At 39.4% G+C, this 20072-nt stretch overlaps 1 protein-coding gene across 1 annotated transcript in view; it reads right to left on the bottom strand.

The window, feature by feature from the left end:
* Window positions 1-20072, bottom strand: part of LOC101745343 (PAX-interacting protein 1) — a 40353-nt gene that overhangs the window by 17903 nt on the left and 2378 nt on the right. Inside the window, exons 2-10 of the mRNA XM_038016546.2 lie at window positions 14169-14313; window positions 13590-13842; window positions 10672-13221; window positions 9801-9965; window positions 7456-7548; window positions 6229-6307; window positions 3285-3442; window positions 2235-2337; window positions 342-459 (exon numbers count right to left, since the gene is read on the bottom strand). Coding sequence (XP_037872474.1) covers window positions 342-459; window positions 2235-2337; window positions 3285-3442; window positions 6229-6307; window positions 7456-7548; window positions 9801-9965; window positions 10672-13221; window positions 13590-13685 — 3362 coding nt within the window. The 5' untranslated portion in view covers window positions 13686-13842; window positions 14169-14313. The remainder of the gene's footprint in view (window positions 1-341; window positions 460-2234; window positions 2338-3284; window positions 3443-6228; window positions 6308-7455; window positions 7549-9800; window positions 9966-10671; window positions 13222-13589; window positions 13843-14168; window positions 14314-20072) is intronic.

Raw genomic sequence — 20072 nt, 5'->3', positions numbered from 1 at the left:
TACAGTAAAAAGTAAAGTTATAAAAAGTGAAAGTTATTTCAATAATATATCACAAGCATGAGTCATCTGTTTGTCAGTCTTTTTTTTTTCAATATCTTATCGATAATAGAATAACTCTATAAATACATTTTTACTGTACGGTCAACAAAAAAAAAGCTATATTTATATATAAAAAAATATTAAATTATATAAAAATAAAAAGGCTCGTGAAATTAATGGATCTAAAAGAAAAATAAAAGTATTTCTTACATGTAACTAGAGTTTGTATTAAGCATGCAGCTAAAATCTGTAACAAAAACACATGTATACAAATTTTATATGGATTGTTTTTTTGGACCAACCTGAGTGCGCCCGCGGCCGAGGGCTCGTGGTCGGCGGGGGGCGCCGCCCCCTGTAGACGTATGTTTAACATATTCGCTAGCGCTGTCTTTGTCTTGGGATTTACCAGTAGTGCATTACCTGTGGTCAAATATTAACCTAACTTGTAGATTTTTTTTTAATTTTCCTTTCGATTCTATATTCCCTTATCACGATAATGTTGCCATTGCTGTATGAACGGTCAGGTGTGCAGTGATGACTACGTTCCGAATTTGACCGATGTGAAAAATGATTATTATGCAGACGGTACAAAATAGAGTCCTCACATAAAACTATCGATAATATTATCAACTCAGTCCTTTTTATAAGAATAGATTGATATTAATTTGCTCATTATCCTGATTAGAATTTTAGTTGTTTTCAGATGGATACAGAATTATAGATGGACAATTTCAATGTTCATATATATTTAAATTCTTTGAAATCGATTGCTGTAAAGCCGTTGTTTTCCAAGCTAGAACCTTTGATGAAAAAAAGAAATTTTAATAATAAACTATGCATTTCTAATGGATAAACTAATACAACGAACTGAAACAAACTATATTATTTTACTTACATATATAGATAAAAAAATGTTACAAAAAACTTTTTTGTTCTCAATTTTTTTATTGAATAGACGGAGGAGAATGGAAAAACTCAGACCATAGACATTTCAACGTAAACTCTCACCTCGAGACACAAGATCAACTTACCTACGTTTGCCGCTAGGGGCGCTGTTCCAACTCCGTACAAATTTGGAGTTAGCCCATAAGCTATCGAGAAGTTAAAAACTCGTGCTAAGTACACGGAGTTATAATTATATTGTACATCGGCTTTCTCATCGAAGCGAAACGCGTGACCGCTCCGTGGCAGAAATAGGCAGGATGGTTGTACTTACCCGTGCGGGTTTACGAGTACCCACTTACCACCAGCAAAATGAGATTTAGTGGATGCAGTAACATGCAATATCAAATGATGACCAGGGTCCTGTTGTTACTCTGTACTATTTATTATATGTTCAATGATAAAGTTACAAACAAACACACAGTTTTATACAATGACATTTGTAATTAACGGTCTACACGATTATGGTATCCAATGGTACAGATTCCCTTAATTCTTCCCTGGAAATATATTATCCGGTTTTAAGAATTCGATATATCCATTATTAGATTACAATTTTCTTTCTTGATTTGAGAAAAAGACCGTGAACAAAACAGACTCAAACAAAGTAAAGCATAATTCTGGTAACTACATAGTAACGATAATTATTATTGACTTATTAGTTATTCTTATAATAATTATGCTATTTATTTTGTTCAAAGCGGCCCCTCTTACCACCACCGCAGGCTACGACAAGTATAAAATTTGAACCAATTTATGCGTGTCAAGTTTATTTATTGACTTTTTTATACATCCACAACAATTAACCTTTTATAGGTCATAGTGATCTGGGAAGATATTGTAATTCAGGAAATGGTTAGTGCATCATTTTATTAATTATTTAAAAAAAAAGTATACGTTATCGTTCATGAATGTTGCCAAATTAAAAAATTACCACTTAGTATGGAAGCATTCAGAGATATCTGCCAAAAAAAAAGATGGTACACTACTTCCTTTGCCCTACAAAGTGTAAGGAAAGTTTTTTTAAATTGTACCATAGATTAATTTTAAGTTACATTATGATTTTTTTTATTGCCCTTGTAGGCAGACGAGCATACGGCCCACATGATGGTGAGTGGTTACCGTCGCCCATGGACTTCAGCAATGCCAGGGGCAGAGCCAAGCCGCTGCCTACAAAAGTATTAATTAAGGCATCTATAGTCGAGCCATACGTGTTGACGTGAATGACCATAAAGGTATATTATAAGTCTTACTTTGTTGCTGATCGGTGGCGTTGGCCGTGAGCAGAGACCCTTCGATCTGTTGCTCCGGCAACGGGGCGGCGCTGACCACGTGCGGGGATACTCCAGGCGACACCTTTCAATTATATTATTATTATATTTACTGGCGGTAGGCCCTCTTGTGAGTCCGCGCGGGTAGGTACCACCACCCTGCCTATTTCTGCCGTGAATCAGTAATTGCCTTTTGGTTTGAAGGGCGGGGCAGCCGTTGTAACTCATATCTCAAGGTGAGTGGCGGCATTTACGTCGTAGATGTCTATGGGCTCCAGTAACCACTTAACATCAGATGGGCCGTGAGCTCGTCCACCCATCTAAGCAATAAAAAATAAAAAAATGCGTAAAAAAACGTAAACGCCGCCACTCACCTTGAGATATGAGTTCTAAGGTCTCAAGTATAGTTACAACGGCTGCCCCGCCCTTCAAACCGAAACGCATTACTGCTTCACGGCAGAAATAGGCAGGGTGGTGGTACCTACCCGTGCGGACTCACAAGAGGTCCTACCACCAATGAAAGTGAAGCTGGTGTCCCGTCAGTGAGACACGGCACACTGATGTCTCGATGTGAGAGAGCGAGGGGCATCGAGTGGGACGCAGTGCAGGGCCCGCCTATAGTAAAGGGCAGTCCCACCTTTAGGGGCAGGAATTCTGTCATTCCTAACCATGACGTAATTCGCGATTTTAGGGTCGCGGGTAACATTGTAATACGAGTATCCTTCACACGGCAATGCGCGAATGCTTTACTCACAGAGACTCAGAGATTTACAAGGATTTACAAAGACTTGAAATATATAATGCATGCATTGTTTCAAGTACATTGCGCGCACGGATAGTTGTAATGTTTTACGTAAATATATGAAGGTAAATACGCGTGGTGCTTGCGACCCAGTTATTACTTCAAATTCTCTCTACATGCGAGAAGGCAAATGCACGTATGTGTTCAAACATTAAAATTCAATGAATTCCCCGAGAATAGATAATTTATTATTAACGTATGTACGTGATCTTCAACATGTCCAAACGAACCTGCTTAACGGCTGCGTGATGATGCACGGCGTTCTCCCGTTGCGCGTGCAGCTGCTGCAAGCGCTGCATCTGCTGCTGCCTTTGCAGCTGTAGCTGCTGGAGCTGAGTCTCCACAGTTCCGTTTCCGCCAACCGGACTCACTACGGCTGTACCACCCACTACCACAAAAGAAAAAAAAGCCGATTAATTACTCTTTTTGCCGACATATCCGAAATGATCCCCTCATCTCCTTTTTATCATCGCACCTCCCGCCATCGGAGCAGAGTTCATCCATATTATCTGGAACCGCTGCGTTCATCGACAGTGCGTTTCCAGAGGTCTTCTTTGCCACGTACCATCCAGCTTTGGAATGAGTTCCCCTCCACGGTGTTTCCCGAGCGCAATGACATGTCCTTCTTCAAAAGAGGCTTGTGGAGAGTATTAAGCAGTAGCAGCGGCTTGGCTCTGCCCTTGGCATTGCTGAAGTCCATGGGCGACGGTAACCACTCACCATCAGGTGGGCCGTATGCTCGTCTGCCTACAAGGGCAATAAAAAAAATTACTAAAACATTTCTGGAGATATTTTTGTGTTACCTCTGTTTTATTCAATCTACAATTACATACATAGGCAGCTTTGTCTATGACTAAGTAAGTTGTATTATATTCATACAAGCAGTAATTTTTTATTGTATCTATAACTCACAACAATAGTTATGGTTTATGTCATCTTCTATGTAATAATAAATATGTCATTCTTATTAATTTATAATGCATATAGCTTGTCTGATTGTCTTCAAATTTTGTGATATTACCGTTAATGTACAACAGATGGCGCGCAAGTAATTTTAACGTTTAGCAATAGAGCGAAGTATGACCGTAATTAACTATATCTCAGTAGAGAATAGAAGCAGACAATGATTTTATGGTAATTTAAACTGAGTAAAGGTCTGTGTCAAAATATTAATTTTGTTGTTGAATAACACTCCTGATTTCGACTCATTTTAATTCGTTACACATCTAATGAAAAACACACTGGATCCCATGGCCACCTTTTTTTTTCCTACCTAAGCTGATAGCTTTGAGAGGCTATTTCAGCGTAACCTTAACTAGTAGGTGAGCTCACGGGGCTTAAACCTGATGACGTTGCTAACACGAACCCTAGCAAGAGCCGTGCTACGCAGAATCTACCACCGGATCGGAACCGCGACCCACTGAGAAGATCCGGCGAGAAACTCAGTGGGCTGTGTCTGAAGGTTAATTTACTCGTCGAGCAATTCGTCGCACATGGCCGCCAAAGAGAATCGATGGCAGTTTTCAACGAGATAAAAATATTAAATGCTGATCAAAAATAGAGGTGGCCATTTACGAAACCTCAATCAATAAAAATACCTGAAACTTTACGACAGCCCCACTGTGAAGTAAATTCCGTAAACAAATCCAATTCACTACGAGAAAACTCACTTTCATTATCACTATTCATCTCAAATACATTAAATGTCATATTCACTTGTTACAATCGATTTAAGCACTCAGCAGTGAGGTATTTATCATTTTTAAGCAAGTTATTTGGGATATTCACCTTTCTATCTAGAAAATACTTAACCGTATGATAGATACGTTACAAAAATGTAATCCTTTATTGGACCGAATTCGATTTTATTTTAGAAAACGTCACACGTTCCTTTTTATTATGTATGCATGAGTAGGTATGGAGGGATTTAAATATTAAAACATGTACAAGCGAAACAATATATTCGTTCAGTTGTACCATTAAAGGCGCGTACGATAACGTTTTTAGTTTGGTAATTTTCCGGGGACAGACCTTAAGAGATGCGTAAGTACAGAGTCCCGTAAAAGAGCTTGGTTTAGTGTTTATGCGACTTCCCCGGTTTTTATTTTATTTGTTGCTTAGGTGGGTGGACGTGCTCACGGCCCACCTGATGGTAAGTGGTTACCGTCGCCATGGAACTCAGCAATGCCAGGAGCAGAGCTAAGCCGCTGCCTACCGCTTAATACTCTCCACAAGCCTCGTTTGAAGAAGGACATGTCATTGTGCTCGGGAAACACCGTGGAGGGGAGCTCATTCCATAGCCGGATGGTACGTGGCAAAAAAGACCTCTGGAAACGCACTGTGGATGACCGCAGTGGCTCCAGGTAGTATGGATGAACTCTACTCCGGCGGCGGGCGGTGCGATGGTAAAAACGACACGATGGTATCATCTCGAACAATTTCTCAGAGCACTCCCCATGGAACATGCGGTACAAAATACGGAGGGAACCGAAGTCCCTCCGCAGACCCAGGGGCTCCAAACGAAAGTGGTTACCGGAGCCCATAGACAACGTAAGTGCAGCCACCCACCTTGAGATATCAGTTCTAAGTTCTCAAGTATAGTTACAACGGCTGCCCCGCCCTTCAAACCGAAACGCATTACTGCTTCACGGCAGAAATAGGCGGGGTGGTGGTACCCACCCGCGCGGACTCACAAGGGGTCCTACCACCAGTAATTACGCAAATTATAATTTTGCGGGTTTGATTTTTATTACACGATGTTATTTCTCCACCGTGGAAGTCAATCGTAAACATTTGTTGAGTACGTATTTCATTAGAAAAATTGGTACCCGCCTGGGATTCGAACACCGGTGAATCGCTACATACGAATGCTCCAGGCGTCTTATTCTTTAGGCCACGACGACTTCAAATCAAGGTACCACTTAATATCAAGTTAGCTCGTTCGCTCATCGACATTTCTACAGACACGTTCACGAGTCAATGGAGTACGAATAGCACAAAAAATACGACCAAGAAACTTCATATTTCTTGAACCAGCAGACAGTCGTAAGGCATTTAATTTGTATTACAATGACATTCCTTAAAACAGAGTATAATTCGAAATACGATTTGGCTTAAAGGCCTCGTGACCAGGACACAATATCTTTAAAAAAAAAACTGTCCTATTTATCTGACCTGGAGACTGCGGTGGAGGGGCAGGCGTGGCCGCTGGTATAGTCGTGGTCCTCGCTCCTTGCTGCTGCAGCCATTGTACCTTGACCAACAGTATAATTAGGACTAGTTTTCGAATACAGATTTCGTAAAATTTTGCTTCATTATTTCAACGACTCGATAATGACAGATAAACTATTAAATATCGAGGTGTGAAAAGCTATTTGGATTAAGCGTCATTTTTTTAAACTTTACAAGGAGATCCATTCAAAGTTTAAAATTTAGAAAAAATCTCATGACCAAAAAACTTCTTTCAGTTATTCGAATGTGGCAATATAATTGAAGTTCAATTAAAAACACCGAATTGTTGATGGTAATAATCAAATAAAATGTTACGTATTACGTGAAATGTTGCTTAAACTACATAGCATTTCATCGCTCGATATGATTTTAACGTGCTAAGAGTTTAGAAGAACAAATCGAGTCCACTAATTGAACGTCACCGCCTTTCTTTGGACATAAGGTCGCAGTCTCAATGGAATGCGAATCACGGATAACGAAAACCAGTACTTTGGTACCAATATTGCAGGCAAAATGCCATTTCGATAAAGCGGCACGACACGAGAGCCCACTCATCGTGGCCGCCGATAACTACATCCCCGATCCTGCGGACCGAATGGAAAGCAGTCGACGTCGCCCCAAACACGTCATTTCGGATCCTCCCGATCCACTAACGGTGATTTTAGGTACCCCAAGCACTCGCTCTCGTCGAACCCAGCCCACTAAGTTTCTCGCTGGAGATCCGATACTCAATGGGTCGCGTTTCCGATTCGGTGGTAGATTTTGCGAAGCACAGCTCTTGCTAGGGTTCGCGTTAGGAACATAGTCAGGTTTGAGCCCCCTAGACCATCAGCTTAGGTAGCAAAAAAAGCAGACAAAAGGCTTCATCAATATTTTGCAATTGCGATAGTTTATGGGCTTTACCCAAGTAGTAGGCACTAGGCCAGTTGGTAAAATACTGAAGGTGGGTATTGAAAAAAAGATATGAAGGATGACGTTGATGATACCATACTGATTTAGATGAAGACTGCGGAAATAGTGACAGAAAGTCAAGATGGCCAGTAGTGGTGTATTGTGCAAAAATAATTGATTTGATTGAATAATAGTGTTGAGGATTTGTTAGATGATGCACAGAAAATAAATTCCTTAACCAGGTTGTGCGATTTACCATAAAAGCAATACTGATGTTACCTGTTGTTGTGGTGCGAGTCCGGGCGCCAGTTGGCTCCGTATGAAGGTGACGCTCTGCGGAGCCCCCGGCGGAGACTGTCCGCCCGTCCCCGCCTGGTATAAAAACAGCTTAAATCTCAGTAATGTGCTGATTAAATATATATACACAAGTTCCGGAAGTCAAAGCGTTATGTGAAGGGAAGAACGGAAGGGAGAGAGAATGGTAAGTTGGATCGGAATCTAAAGTAATATATAAATCTACAGTGGTTTTTACGGATGTTCCGTTATAACTACTTAACCATTTTTTTTTTTTTTTTTTTTTTTTTTTTTTATTGCCTTTGTAGGCAGACGGGCATACGGCCCACCTGATGGTGAGTGGTTACCGTCGCCCATGGACTTCAGCAATGCCAGGGGCAGAGCCAAGCCGCTGCCTACCGCTTAATACTCTCCACAAGCCTCGCTTGAAGAAGGACATGTCATAGCGCTCGGGAAACACCGTGGAGGGGAGCTCATTCCATAGCCGGATGGTACGTGGCAAAAAAGATCTCTGGAAACGCACTGTGGATGACCGCAGTGGCTCCAGGTAGTATGGATGAACTCTACTCCGGTGGCGGGCGGTGCGATGGTAAAAACGAGATGCTGGTATCATCTCGAACAATTCCTCAGAGCACTCCCCATGGAACATACGGTACAAAATACAGAGGGAACCGAAGTCCCTCCGCAGACCCAGAGGCTCCAAACGATCCGAGAGGATGGGATTATCGACAATCCGAACGGCCCTCCTCTGTATGGAGTCAAATGGAAGAAGCTGGTATTTGGGAGCCCCGGCCCAGAGATGGGAGCAGTACTCCATGCGAGGCCGGACTTGTGCTTTATAAAGCAAAAGTCTTTGTCCAGGCGTGAAGTACCGCTTCGCTCTGTTGAGGACTCCCAGCATTTTGGACGCCAACTTGGCTTTGCCTTCCAAATGACTCCGAAACTGGACATCGCTCGAAATGTCGACCCCAAGTATCCCGATACTCTCGGAAGGTTGCAGGGATACTCCTTGGAATTGCGGCGCCATGACAAAGGGGTCCTTCTTCGCAGTGAACGCGCAAACTTGTGTCTTTATCGGGTTGAATTGAACCAAGTTCAATTCACCCCATTCGGAGACTCGCCCCAGAGAGTTCTCCACTTCAGACACAAGTTTTGATCGTCTCTCTTGCACCATGCTCCGAGAGAGACTCTGATGGCCGATATATCGCGCATCCCCCGTGCCGTCATCCGCATAGCAATGTATGCCATCAATAGACAGCATGTCATTGATATACAGGATGAAAAGCGTGGGGGAGAGCACCGAACCTTGTGGAACGCCAGCGTTAATGGTCATGGTATCAGAGCAGTCACCGTCTACAACGACCGTGACGCTCCGCCCATCCAAAAAGCTAGCGATCCACTTGCAGAGACCCTCGGGGATTCCGTAAGATGGTAACTTCGATAGAAGTGCCCTATGCCAGACCCTGTCGAAGGCCTTCGCGATATCAAGGCTCACAGCAAGAGCCTCGCCCTTGCTCTCCAAGGCTTCAGCCCACCTGTGAGTAAGGTATACAAGAAGATCGCCAGCTGAGCGACCGTGACGGAAACCGTGCATCCGATTGACTTGAAACTTGGTGTCCATGTAGAAAATATATGTACTTAATCGATAGGCTAATATTTATTGAGTGTTGGGCTCTCTACACAGTTGCAGGGGCGTTAATGATGATAATCTTTGTGGGGGTGAGTAATAATAATGTTAATTTTAAATGCCCAGCGAAGCGGACGGGTGTTCCTGACGCATTTCAAGGTCGCGGAGTTGGTATGTAGAGGGCAGGTAGGCAAAGGTGTGCAGAAATCTATATAAATATATATATTTTTTCTCTAGTAACATACAATAACCCGCTTTTTTACCAATGAATGCAGTCGGCACCTGTAATTGTGTTAGCATTTAGTGTGAGATCATGTATATGTTACCTGTAATGTATAACATTTTGGAACCCAAGAAATAAATAAATTTTATATAAAGACTGTTTTTTAGTTTTTTTAAAGTATTACTTATTTATCATTTTTTAGTTAAACTTTCTATAAAAACGTATTTTTAAAACTATTAAGTACTTTAACATCAATTCCTGCTTTATCAACTTATTTTGCAAATTGAAAAATGGAATAATCTTATCAAATTAGTGTATTGTCATTGGTCCTCGATAGAACTACAAAATTTGAATGAAATCTGGCCGTTTAAAGTGGGTCAAAATCGCGTCTAAAGGAGTCAGTTACAAACATACATACAAGTGATACAATATACAGCGTGTAAAAACAATTAAGTTTCCCTATCAGTCAAACAAATATACCTGCTGTTGCGAGAGAGCAGCACGTTGGAAGGAAAGTTGTCTTCTTTTCTGTAGCTGTGCGACAAACAGGGCGCGCTGCTGCGGATTCATCTGCTGGAGCTGCGCGTGTGTGTGTGCGTCCAGGTGGATCAGCTGGCGACCTCCCGCTCCTGCCGTCCACGACACCTGCACGTGAATCAAGAGCACGACACTCAACAACGGTTTACTGCCAAAGTGGGTATATATCGGGTGGCGCATTTACATTGTGGATGTCTATGGGCTCCAGTAACCACTTAACACCAGGTGGGCTGTAAGCTCGTCCACCCATCTAAGCAAAAAAAAAATGTTCACTGTTCATTTTTACAATATACTGTCATTTCGCATTAAAAAAGGTACAATTTCTAACAATATTCGAAATTAAGTTAATATGCGTAAACTTTTGGTATGACCAGTATTTTTCTCATAAATACTGTCAAAAGTTTCACTGCGCAGTTTAGTTTCATTTTTTTTATTTAGTTTACCTATGTTTTGACTACTAATAACAAAATTAATACATAATTTTATCTTACTTTAAAAAACAAATAAGGTAACTGGTAAAAAATTAAAAATAAATGTTGCAAAGATTCGTAATAATATAAAAAATATCACATGTTGAACCTTCAAAACACTTTTCTGTGAAATTAGTAAGTTTTGAGATTATACAGTTTTAATGCGAGAAAACGATGTGTGTTTAAGGTAAATTGTTTATTAAAATTTTATTTTTAGACTCAACTTAAACAGTTATCATATACTAGTGCTCATTATTACTGTTGTAGGCAATACTAAATTAACCTAGTATGTAAATATTACATAAAAATCTACTGCAAATGTGGGTAATGAATAATTAACATACCCGCGGTCCCACTGCTCCATTTTGCGCAATCTGTTGTCTCTGTTGCAAGTATTGCTGCTGTTGCCATGAGACATTCTGCCCTCCCTGAACTATTTGTTGGCCTCCAGGTGATACAATCTGCTGAGTGCCCCCGTGGGTTATTATCTGCTGTATTCCGCCTGCTGCCGTCAACTGTGACCCAGCCTGAGGAGATTGAGGCAGTTGGGATAGAACTTGCTGTGTTTGGCCAACTGCTTGACCAATTATTTGCTGACCAGACTGTGAAACAATCTGCTGAGGCGATTGTGCAATCACAACTTGATGTTGTTGACCCTGCTGAGTGATCACATGTTGCCCACCTTGTGTCAGAACTTGCTGAGTACCCTGAGAGATTATTTGCTGTCCAGATTGATTAACAATTTGACCTTGGGACAGTATTTGTTGGCCGCCTTGCAAGGACACTTGTTGATTCCCATGTACTAATATTTGTTGTTGACCGGTGTGTTGATTAATCAACACTTGCTGTGGGGCTTGTACAATTTGTTGCTGACCCGAACTGTTTAGCAGTTGTTGTTTTTGTACTAAAATTTGATGATGAGTTTGACCTTGAGAGCCGATGGTCTGTTGCAGGATTTGTTGCGGTGCTTGTTGTATTGTGTGCTGAGGGCTCAGTTGAGCTTGTTGGTTACTTATCAGAGCCTGTTGTTGAGTTTGCATAATTTGCTGTTGCAGTATAACTTGATTCTGAGGATTTCGTGACTGAACCAGTGAATTCCTAATAATTTGATGCTGTCCTCCCACATTTTGGACCATTTGAATGTTTTGCTGTCTCCATGCACTTTGGACAGGCAAATTCGATCCTTGTCCTTGAATGGTCTGCTGAACTGTCTGTATCTGTTGCCCGATTACAGACTGCTGACCGGTGTTGCCAACTAACTGGTTGAGTTGCACACCTTGCGCCTGCTGGCCCTGAGACGAACTCACAAGGCCTTGATTAACTACACCCATGTTAATATTTTGATTATTCAGTGACTGTACGTTTTGTTGTTGAATTAAATTTGAGTTTTGGGATGAAAGCTGTTGTCCAGAGCTAATCAACTGTTGATTAATGACTTGAGTTTGCCCCAAATTCTGATTCAGTTTGGCATTCTGCAAGTTCTGTAAATTTTGGGTGGACTGGGCTAGCTGCTGAGCAATGTTTTGTACGGCTTGTGAGGCAGTCTGCTGACTCAGGCTCAGGGTTTGTTTCATTGCCATGTTCTGTTGGTTTAATTGTGCCTGTTGCAAATTGTTAGCACTTTGACTTAGCATCTGACTGATGTTCTCAATGTGTTGTTGAGCAGAACTCATGGATGTTGGAGTCTGTATTGATTGCTGCAAATGATGTTGTTGAGTGTTTTGCATGTGCTGTTGGAGTTGCCCTGAAAGGTTTTGTGATATTTGTGATACAGCAACATTTTGCTGTGTATACTGCTGATTCTGTTGATTGTTCAGTTTGTTTTGCTGCAGCATCTGCATCTTTAGCTGGTGTTGTTGCAATAATTTCTGTTGTTGAATCTGTATCGCTGTCAACCCATGGGGCTGTTGCTGCTGCTGCTGCTGTTGTTGTTGTTGCTGCTGCTGATGTTGTTGCTGCTGCTGCTGTTGCTGAGAGTTCTGATAGCTTTGCTGCTGGTTCAGATTTACCTGACTCTGTATGCTTATATTTGGCTGAGAAACAACTGTATTTTGACTGAATTTCTGCATCAGTGTTGGATTTGCTTGACTTGAATGAATATGGACATTCTGTGCTACCATGCCTTGAGGAATTTTGCTCATGACGTTTGAGGTAGCCATTTGAGATGTGGTGTAACCCATGGAACTGACTGCTGCAGTAGATGTTATTGAGGCATTTATACTAGAGGGTGGATGATTCCAAGGCATTCTTTGCTTTAGTTTATCTAGTAGGGCCTGTGTACTATCATCCTTGTTCTCGGTCATGTTTTGTGTGGGAACTTCGTTTTTGGCGATACCTTCTTCAAAATCAAAGCCTGTTATGGCACTAATGCGGTCCATACACTTGGGAGGAGGTTGGGGCACCACTAGAAGTTTCGGGTGGAAAACTTCAGTGGTAACTTGATTTCTTGCTCGGAGACTTTCAATTACCCAATCAGGTGTCACTATTTTAATTCTTGAAGGAGGCAGATTTAACGCCACACTGTATTTTTTGCCACTGGCAGAACCACAGATCAAATAAGTGCACTGAGAGTCTAAATTCAGTTTCACTTGGCCACCATGGAAAGTAATGAGAGCAAACAATGTTTTAGCATCGGCTGCACTAACTTTTGCAATACAAGCTACAACATTACTAAATAATTTATTCTTATAAGGGATGTAAGGCTTGGTATTAGCAAGTTTTCCAAGACGTGCACATGCATAAACCCAGTGTTCAGTCACTGCAGGGATCTGATATATCTCCTGGGCGTCTTCAATGTCGCTATCAGCAGCATTCTGACCACAAATTAAATGTGTGACATAGTCAGAAAAATACTTTGTGCTCTCTGCACCTCCGGACTGAAGAAGTTGCATGACCTAAAATATAAACACCTGTCATCAAAAATATATAAAGCATGGGATGCTCACCAAACTTACTTTAGATAATACAACTATTTTTCCTTCCAAACAACCATTAGAGGGAAAACTAAAACAATCTATACTTTTACAAAGGGTAAATCAGTGAAAACAATCACATAACAAATGTTATATAGTTGAAATGTTTAGTTAATTTTTTTTATTTTTTTTTTTTTATTGCATTCTTAATTCTACATTATGACAAATATTCTCTTAATAAGAGTACTTCTGTAGTTTAAAAAGTATTTACTGAATAAAAAAATATATATTATTGTTAATTTAAAATAATGTTTAATCATTATTTCTTGATAAATATGATTAAAACAAACCTTTTCACAGACATCGCCAGATATGTAATACTTGACATCTTGGAAGATTGGCTCTTGCAAACTCAATGAATCTAAATTGTCAACGATCGTTACCATTTTCTTGTAAACCAATATATTTGTAATGTCCTTTTACAAACTAAAAATTCATTTTGTTAAAATTAACAATTATAGCCAAAAATCCACGCAAACGCGCCGTCCATGTTGTCATATTTGACAGCGCCTTTTGTCGTTTGTCAGCACCACTGGCAGGCATCTGCAATTCATTTATTTTGTTTGATTTGACAAATAAAAAGGCAAAAGGAATATCGCCTATATATTTAAAAATTTTATAACAAAAGTTAAAACTACAAGCTACGTCCAGTGATTTAGTTTTAATTTCTCACAACCTTTCACTGTTATAAAGTGATTAATAATTAACCATAATTACACGTTTAAACCTGAATAAACCCTAATTTAACAAAATAAAACAATTTTAAAAGAGTTTAACAGTTGTATTCCCTCCAAAAAGTCCACCGTTGTTAAAATTTATTCATTGTTTTAATTTATGCCACACTTACCAGACAGCAATTTAATTCTTACCTAACTCTTAGTTAGATAGCCAGCCGACCGAGAGGACCAGCCCGGTCCAACGACTAGAAAATATGTGCTCTGCGCTTTTCTTGTCACCCGGCCGCTGCGGCACGATACAACAACACACGAGGGCCACTTTTAAGTTCTGTTTCGTCTGAAATTCGGACGTGGGTCGTTACGACGGGGGCCTGAATTGGTTCGACTTCAACATACCCGCTTATCACGGGTAGGGAGGTTATGCGTATTCCTTCTGATTCGATGAAATATTAAAAATAATCTTATTTTGATTCTTAGATTTTTTTCGACGCACGCTATTTAATTTTAATATGAAAGCTATTCTTTAGAATTAGTAGAAACCAACTAGTAAAAGAGATTTTAAGTCACACAGCGGAGACGTTACCTATTCGACGTGGTAGGTAATTATGTCTGCCGCAAGTTGGTCAGCCTAACCCATCAATACGATAAGTTGTGAAAAGGTAATAAATATACTGTACGTATAACATTAAGCGATTTAAAAGGGACTTATAAATAAATCTAAATAAATTAAAACAATTTTCTGACGTTTATTTTTGTTAAATTTAATTTTAAATATATTGAAATTACTTTATAAATTAAGTACTCCGTATTAGTTATGCCCAGTGTTGTATTTTGAGATTCAGCACCCTGGGTCTTTAAGGTTAAAAATAATAAAAAATAAACTCAAACTTTTAATTACCAAATAAAATCCCAGTGTTTTAATGTAGGCTTTTTAAAATTCTTATTGCATATATAGGTGGACGAGCTCACAGCCCACCTGGTGCTAAGTGGTTACCGGAGCCCATAGAGCCCCAAAGAACCCATCTAGAACGTAAACGCCGCCACCCACCTTGAGATATGAGTTCTAAGATCTCAGAATAGTTACAACGGCTGTCCCACTCTTCAAACCGAAACGCATTACTGCTTTACGGCAAAAATAGGCAGGGTGGTGGTACCTACCCGTGCGGACTCACAAGATATCCTACTACCGGTAATTACGCAAAATATTTTTGTGGGTTTGATTTTTATTACACGATGTTATTCCTTCATCGTGGAAGTCAATCGTGAACATATTTTGACAAGTACGTATTTCAATAGAAAAATTCGTACCCGCCTGCGGGATTCGAACACGTTGCATCGCTAGATACGAATGCACCGGACGTCTTATCCTTTAGGCCACAACTCCAAATGAAATTGAGAAAGATAGAATAAATGAAATAACTAAAGTCTATTAATCTAACAACTTAACGAATTTTGTATTTGCGCCGGCAATCGCAATTATTCATTGAATCAACATCTTTCCTTTTTTTCAAAGTAATGAATTGTTCCGTCTTAACGGGTGCTATTACTGAATAGAATTGAGACTTCAACCTTATCACCTTAGCCTTCAACGGCCGTCTGGTGTAGTGGTAAGTGACATGGTCACTACACAAGGGGGTCGCGGGTTCGAATCCCGCCAAGGGAAGATATTTGTATGATAAATATAAATGTATTTTCCTGGGTTATGGATGTCTATTAAATATATGTATGTGTATAATAAAAATCTTATATTTATATCCGTTATCTGGTACCTGTAACACAAGTTCTTTACGAACTTATCACGGGACCAGTTAACGTGGCGTGATTGTTAGTAAATATTTATTTATTTATTTATACCTCAAAGAGCATTCATGATTTAATATCTAAGGCAGTGTTGACCGTCAACTGTCCATTTACCTACAATATGTAATCTATTCTATTCTGTTTGTGGTGTAAACAAGAAAAGCAGCCGATTATTTAGTTCGTGTTTCGTCGGACAGAATCAAAAACAGCAGCAGGGTTTAAAACTAGGCCTGTTCTTATTAGGAATTTTTTAACGCGCGATCATACAGCACGAATGGATAATACGTCACAAATTATTGCGCATTAATTATTATTCCAAATATTATCTTCATCTAACCTATGTACTAATCCGAACTAATACGCATGAAAAAAAACCTGTTACATTTAAATATTTTTCGTTTGTACGCGCGGCTTGTTATCCGCATTCTATAATAGCAGGGCTATCGTTCTAAAATTTATTTCATTCAATAAAATAATTTAACGATTATTTTATGAAAGTATTTACATATTAATCAAATACCTATTACATTGATGGCTTAGCTCCTAAAATTTCAGTACCAATGTCAGCCTTAATGCAAGAAAACAAATAGATTTGGAACTTTGAAATTTGTAGGAATATTTTCTATTAAGTAATTTTTTTGGGGTTGTAAGCGGCGAAAGGAAAAAAACTGTGAAGCCGTAAATTATGATAATTTTTTTCTATATTTTTTTTCAGTTTTCCTAAGAAAGACTATTTGCTGTGTGATTTTTCAGATTGACATTTTGTTCTCCGACGACGAACATGCATAATCACGCTCCCCTTTCGACATTAATGTTATATCGTAACTAGCCCGCAACTTCATCCGCGTAGTATTAAGCCCAAAAAATTACTTTATTATATAATAATTTTAGACTTTTTTCTAAAATAGAAATAGCCTATGTTACTCTTTATTATATCTATTTGCCAGTGAAAGACTTGTCAAAATCGGTGCAGCCCTTTCAGAGATTAGCCGGAACAAATGAACAAACAGACACACAGACAAACAAAAATTGTAAAAGATGTTATTATGGTATATGTACCATATATACCTACATTCATACGCATGGAGTAAAAATTGGTTATTTTAATATTAAAAAACAGACACTTAAATTTTATTTATTTGCATAGATAATATTTATGTAACTTTTGTTTACATCCTCTTACTGGTGGTAGGACCTCTTGTGAGTCCGCACGGGTAGGTACCACCATCCTGTCTATCTCTGCCATGAAGCAGTAATGTGTTTAGGTTTGAAGGGTGGGGCAGCCGTTGTAACTATGCTTGAGACCTTGGAACTTGTATCTCAGGGTGGGTGGCGGCATTTGCGTTATGGATATCTATGAGCTCCAGTAACCACTTAACATCAGGTGGGATGTGACGTGGTCCACCCAACTAAGCAATAAAAAAAATTAAAAAATTGTCAACCGTTAGACGCCTTGCAGTAGGTAGATAGGAAAAGGAGGAAGCTTTTATTTTTTTCCTTTTTTTTCCCATCATTTTCTTGTACGTCGTGTGTATGCTGAAGAAAAATCTACTTAATAGCCCATGTGCCTGGAGAGAGCAAGGCACTCCACTCTCAGCAACTGATTTCACTGCTGAAAATGTAGGGAGCAAGGTGCTCCACTCTTTTTTTTACTGCTAAAAATAATGCTACATATTTTCGGTATAAGACAGATTAACTAAGTAGTTTGTTCCCAACCTCCAACCAAATGAACGTCACGTGCGTATCACAAGTTCATAAAAATAAATCATAATGGTTCATTCAACAGCCAAACCCATATTGTACGTAATTATGGCGCCGTGAAACAGGTTTCCCCAAAAACTGGACCGTAAATAAACGCTGACGACATAGGTACGTAATAACGTAAATATTCTAATGAATCACGTTCGTGACATTATTTCCCCGTACTCGTATGTGAGTCTATTTCAATGAGAATTAATCGATACAATTTAAATTTTCGTAGCTTTCCAACGCGAGAGGTGAGAAAGAAATCCAAAGTTTTACCGTTGCATCGATGCGCGATTTGTTGCAAGACTCAAGAATACAATCGAGACTCAACAAAACGATATGTCATACTTAAGGAATACATACGAAGTGAACATAAAAAAGAAAACACGAATGTAACAAACTTACTGGTGTTATGACTTCTTCTGAGTCCGCACTATTGCCTATTTCTGCCGTGAAGCAGTAATGCGTTTTGGTTTGAAGAGCGGGACAGCCGTTGTAACTATACTGAGACATTAGAACTTATATCTCAAGATGGGTGGCGCATTTACGTTGTAGATGTCTATGGGCTCCAGTAACCACTTAAAACCAGGTGGGCTGTGAGCTCGTCCACCCATCTAAGCAATAAAAAAAAAAGAATGTAACAAACTAAATAATGTAAATATTATAATAAATCACATTCGTGACATTACTTACGTACATACCTGTTTAAACTTGTACGTGATTGTATTTTAATGGTGACCAGTTGTCCCCAAGTAGTCGAAATTCGACTATAATTAATTGAAATTAAAATTTGAATATTATTATGGTTCTATTGTCGAAGACTTTATTTCTATAATTACAGATTTCGCCAAGGCTACACTATAGACAAATAATAAACGCCAGATAATATTAATCTATTCTCAATTAGACCACAGACTTTTACAACAAACAAAAGAGTGTATATTGTTAATGGTATATATATGTATGTGTGTGTTTGTGTCAAATAAATGGTAGTGTGTGTGATTTTTATTGATTTAATGTATTTTTTATGCATAATTAAAGAAAAATATTAGCATTCTGCACTTCTTCCCTATATTCTCTATAAATGAGGGATATTTCATACTCCTCCATCCGCGCCATTTTTGTAAAGAGTTTGAAATCAAAGTTTTTGCTTAATGTATTAATTTAAAGATTAATCAATACAATTTAAATTTTGGTAGATTTCTAACGCTGGTCGTGACAAAGAAGGCTGAAACGTAGCACCGTACAACGCTGCGCGCTATTAAAATATCTTGCAAAACTCAAGAATACAATAAAATTTTAATATAATATCATATTTAATATAACAACAACTTGGTGTTTATTTTCACTCCTGTCTACCTACTATAATTCTTTAAATTATCGCCATGTGTTAACTTTATCACAGCTACGCATTTCTTGAATCTTTTGCTTCATCAACGAGGACTGGAACTGGAACTGGAAGAGAATGCCTGCATGGCGTTTTGAGGAGGCTTAAACGACAAAGGGAAGATCTTTCACCGAGCGGTTCATATTTTTTCGGTAGACCGACGGTCCTAATGTTTTTTTTTGTTTTTTTTCCTACCTAAGCTGGTAGCATAGAGAGGCTATTCCAGCGTAACCGTAACTAGTAGGTGAGCTCACGGGGCTCAAACCTGACGACGATGCTAACACGAACCTTAGCAAGAGCCGTGCTTTGCAGAATCTGCCACCGGATCGGAAACGCGACCCACTGAGAAGATTCGGCGAGAAACTCAGAGGGCTGTGTCTGAGAGTTAATTTACTCGTCGAGCCCTTCGTCGCATGCGACGGGTTCGACGTAAGCGGTGACCGGTGCTTGAAGTACCTAGAAGCACCGTTAGTGGATCGGGAGGATCCGAGATGACGTGTTTTGAGCGTGTCTTTCCGCAGGCTCGGGAATGACTTTCCGCAGGCTCGGGAATGACTTTCCGCAGGATCGGGAATGCCTAATGTTGTTGTTCGGAACTTGTATTTAAATATGCAATCTTGTCTTGAAAATGTCGTAAGCGAGATTTAGGCATCTGTCAAATATCTTGTGTTCTGTGATGGCTACCGCCACAGCGTCAAGTTCGCCTTTGTACAATATTTTTGTGCAGTAAAGAATTTTCAATTAATGAATCAATCAACTAGACTTTCTTCACACGAAACTTAAAGAGAGCAGCCGTTTCGCTGTACCGACTAGCACAGTTGATTTTTAAGCGATCATAATCGTTTATCATCACGCTAGTAATTTGTTTTTAATGCCCTCTATGGCTTTGAGAAAGGACTTACATTTTTTTAACTATGTTGTACATCTATTAGAAACTATTGTAACCATTGTCTTCAATGTCTACATCATCTTTCATCCCTAATGGTTATGTTTTCTAATTCAAAAATTCAGTAGCTTTTTTTTAATGCAAGCATAATGAGAAAAGAGACCACCCTTAATTTTTTTAAATCCCAAGCCGCTTAAAAAAAACAACTTAGGTTTCGAACGCCTTCTTAAATTGCAAGTATAACGACAAAGAGAGTTCCCTTGAAAATTTAGTTTAC

The sequence above is a fragment of the Bombyx mori genome, chromosome 16 (genome assembly GCF_030269925.1).
Source record: "Bombyx mori chromosome 16, ASM3026992v2".
NCBI classification, from domain to species: Eukaryota; Metazoa; Arthropoda; class Insecta; order Lepidoptera; family Bombycidae; genus Bombyx; species Bombyx mori.
The sequence above is the reverse complement of the archived record's forward strand: the minus strand, read 5'-3'. Positions and strand labels throughout refer to the sequence as shown.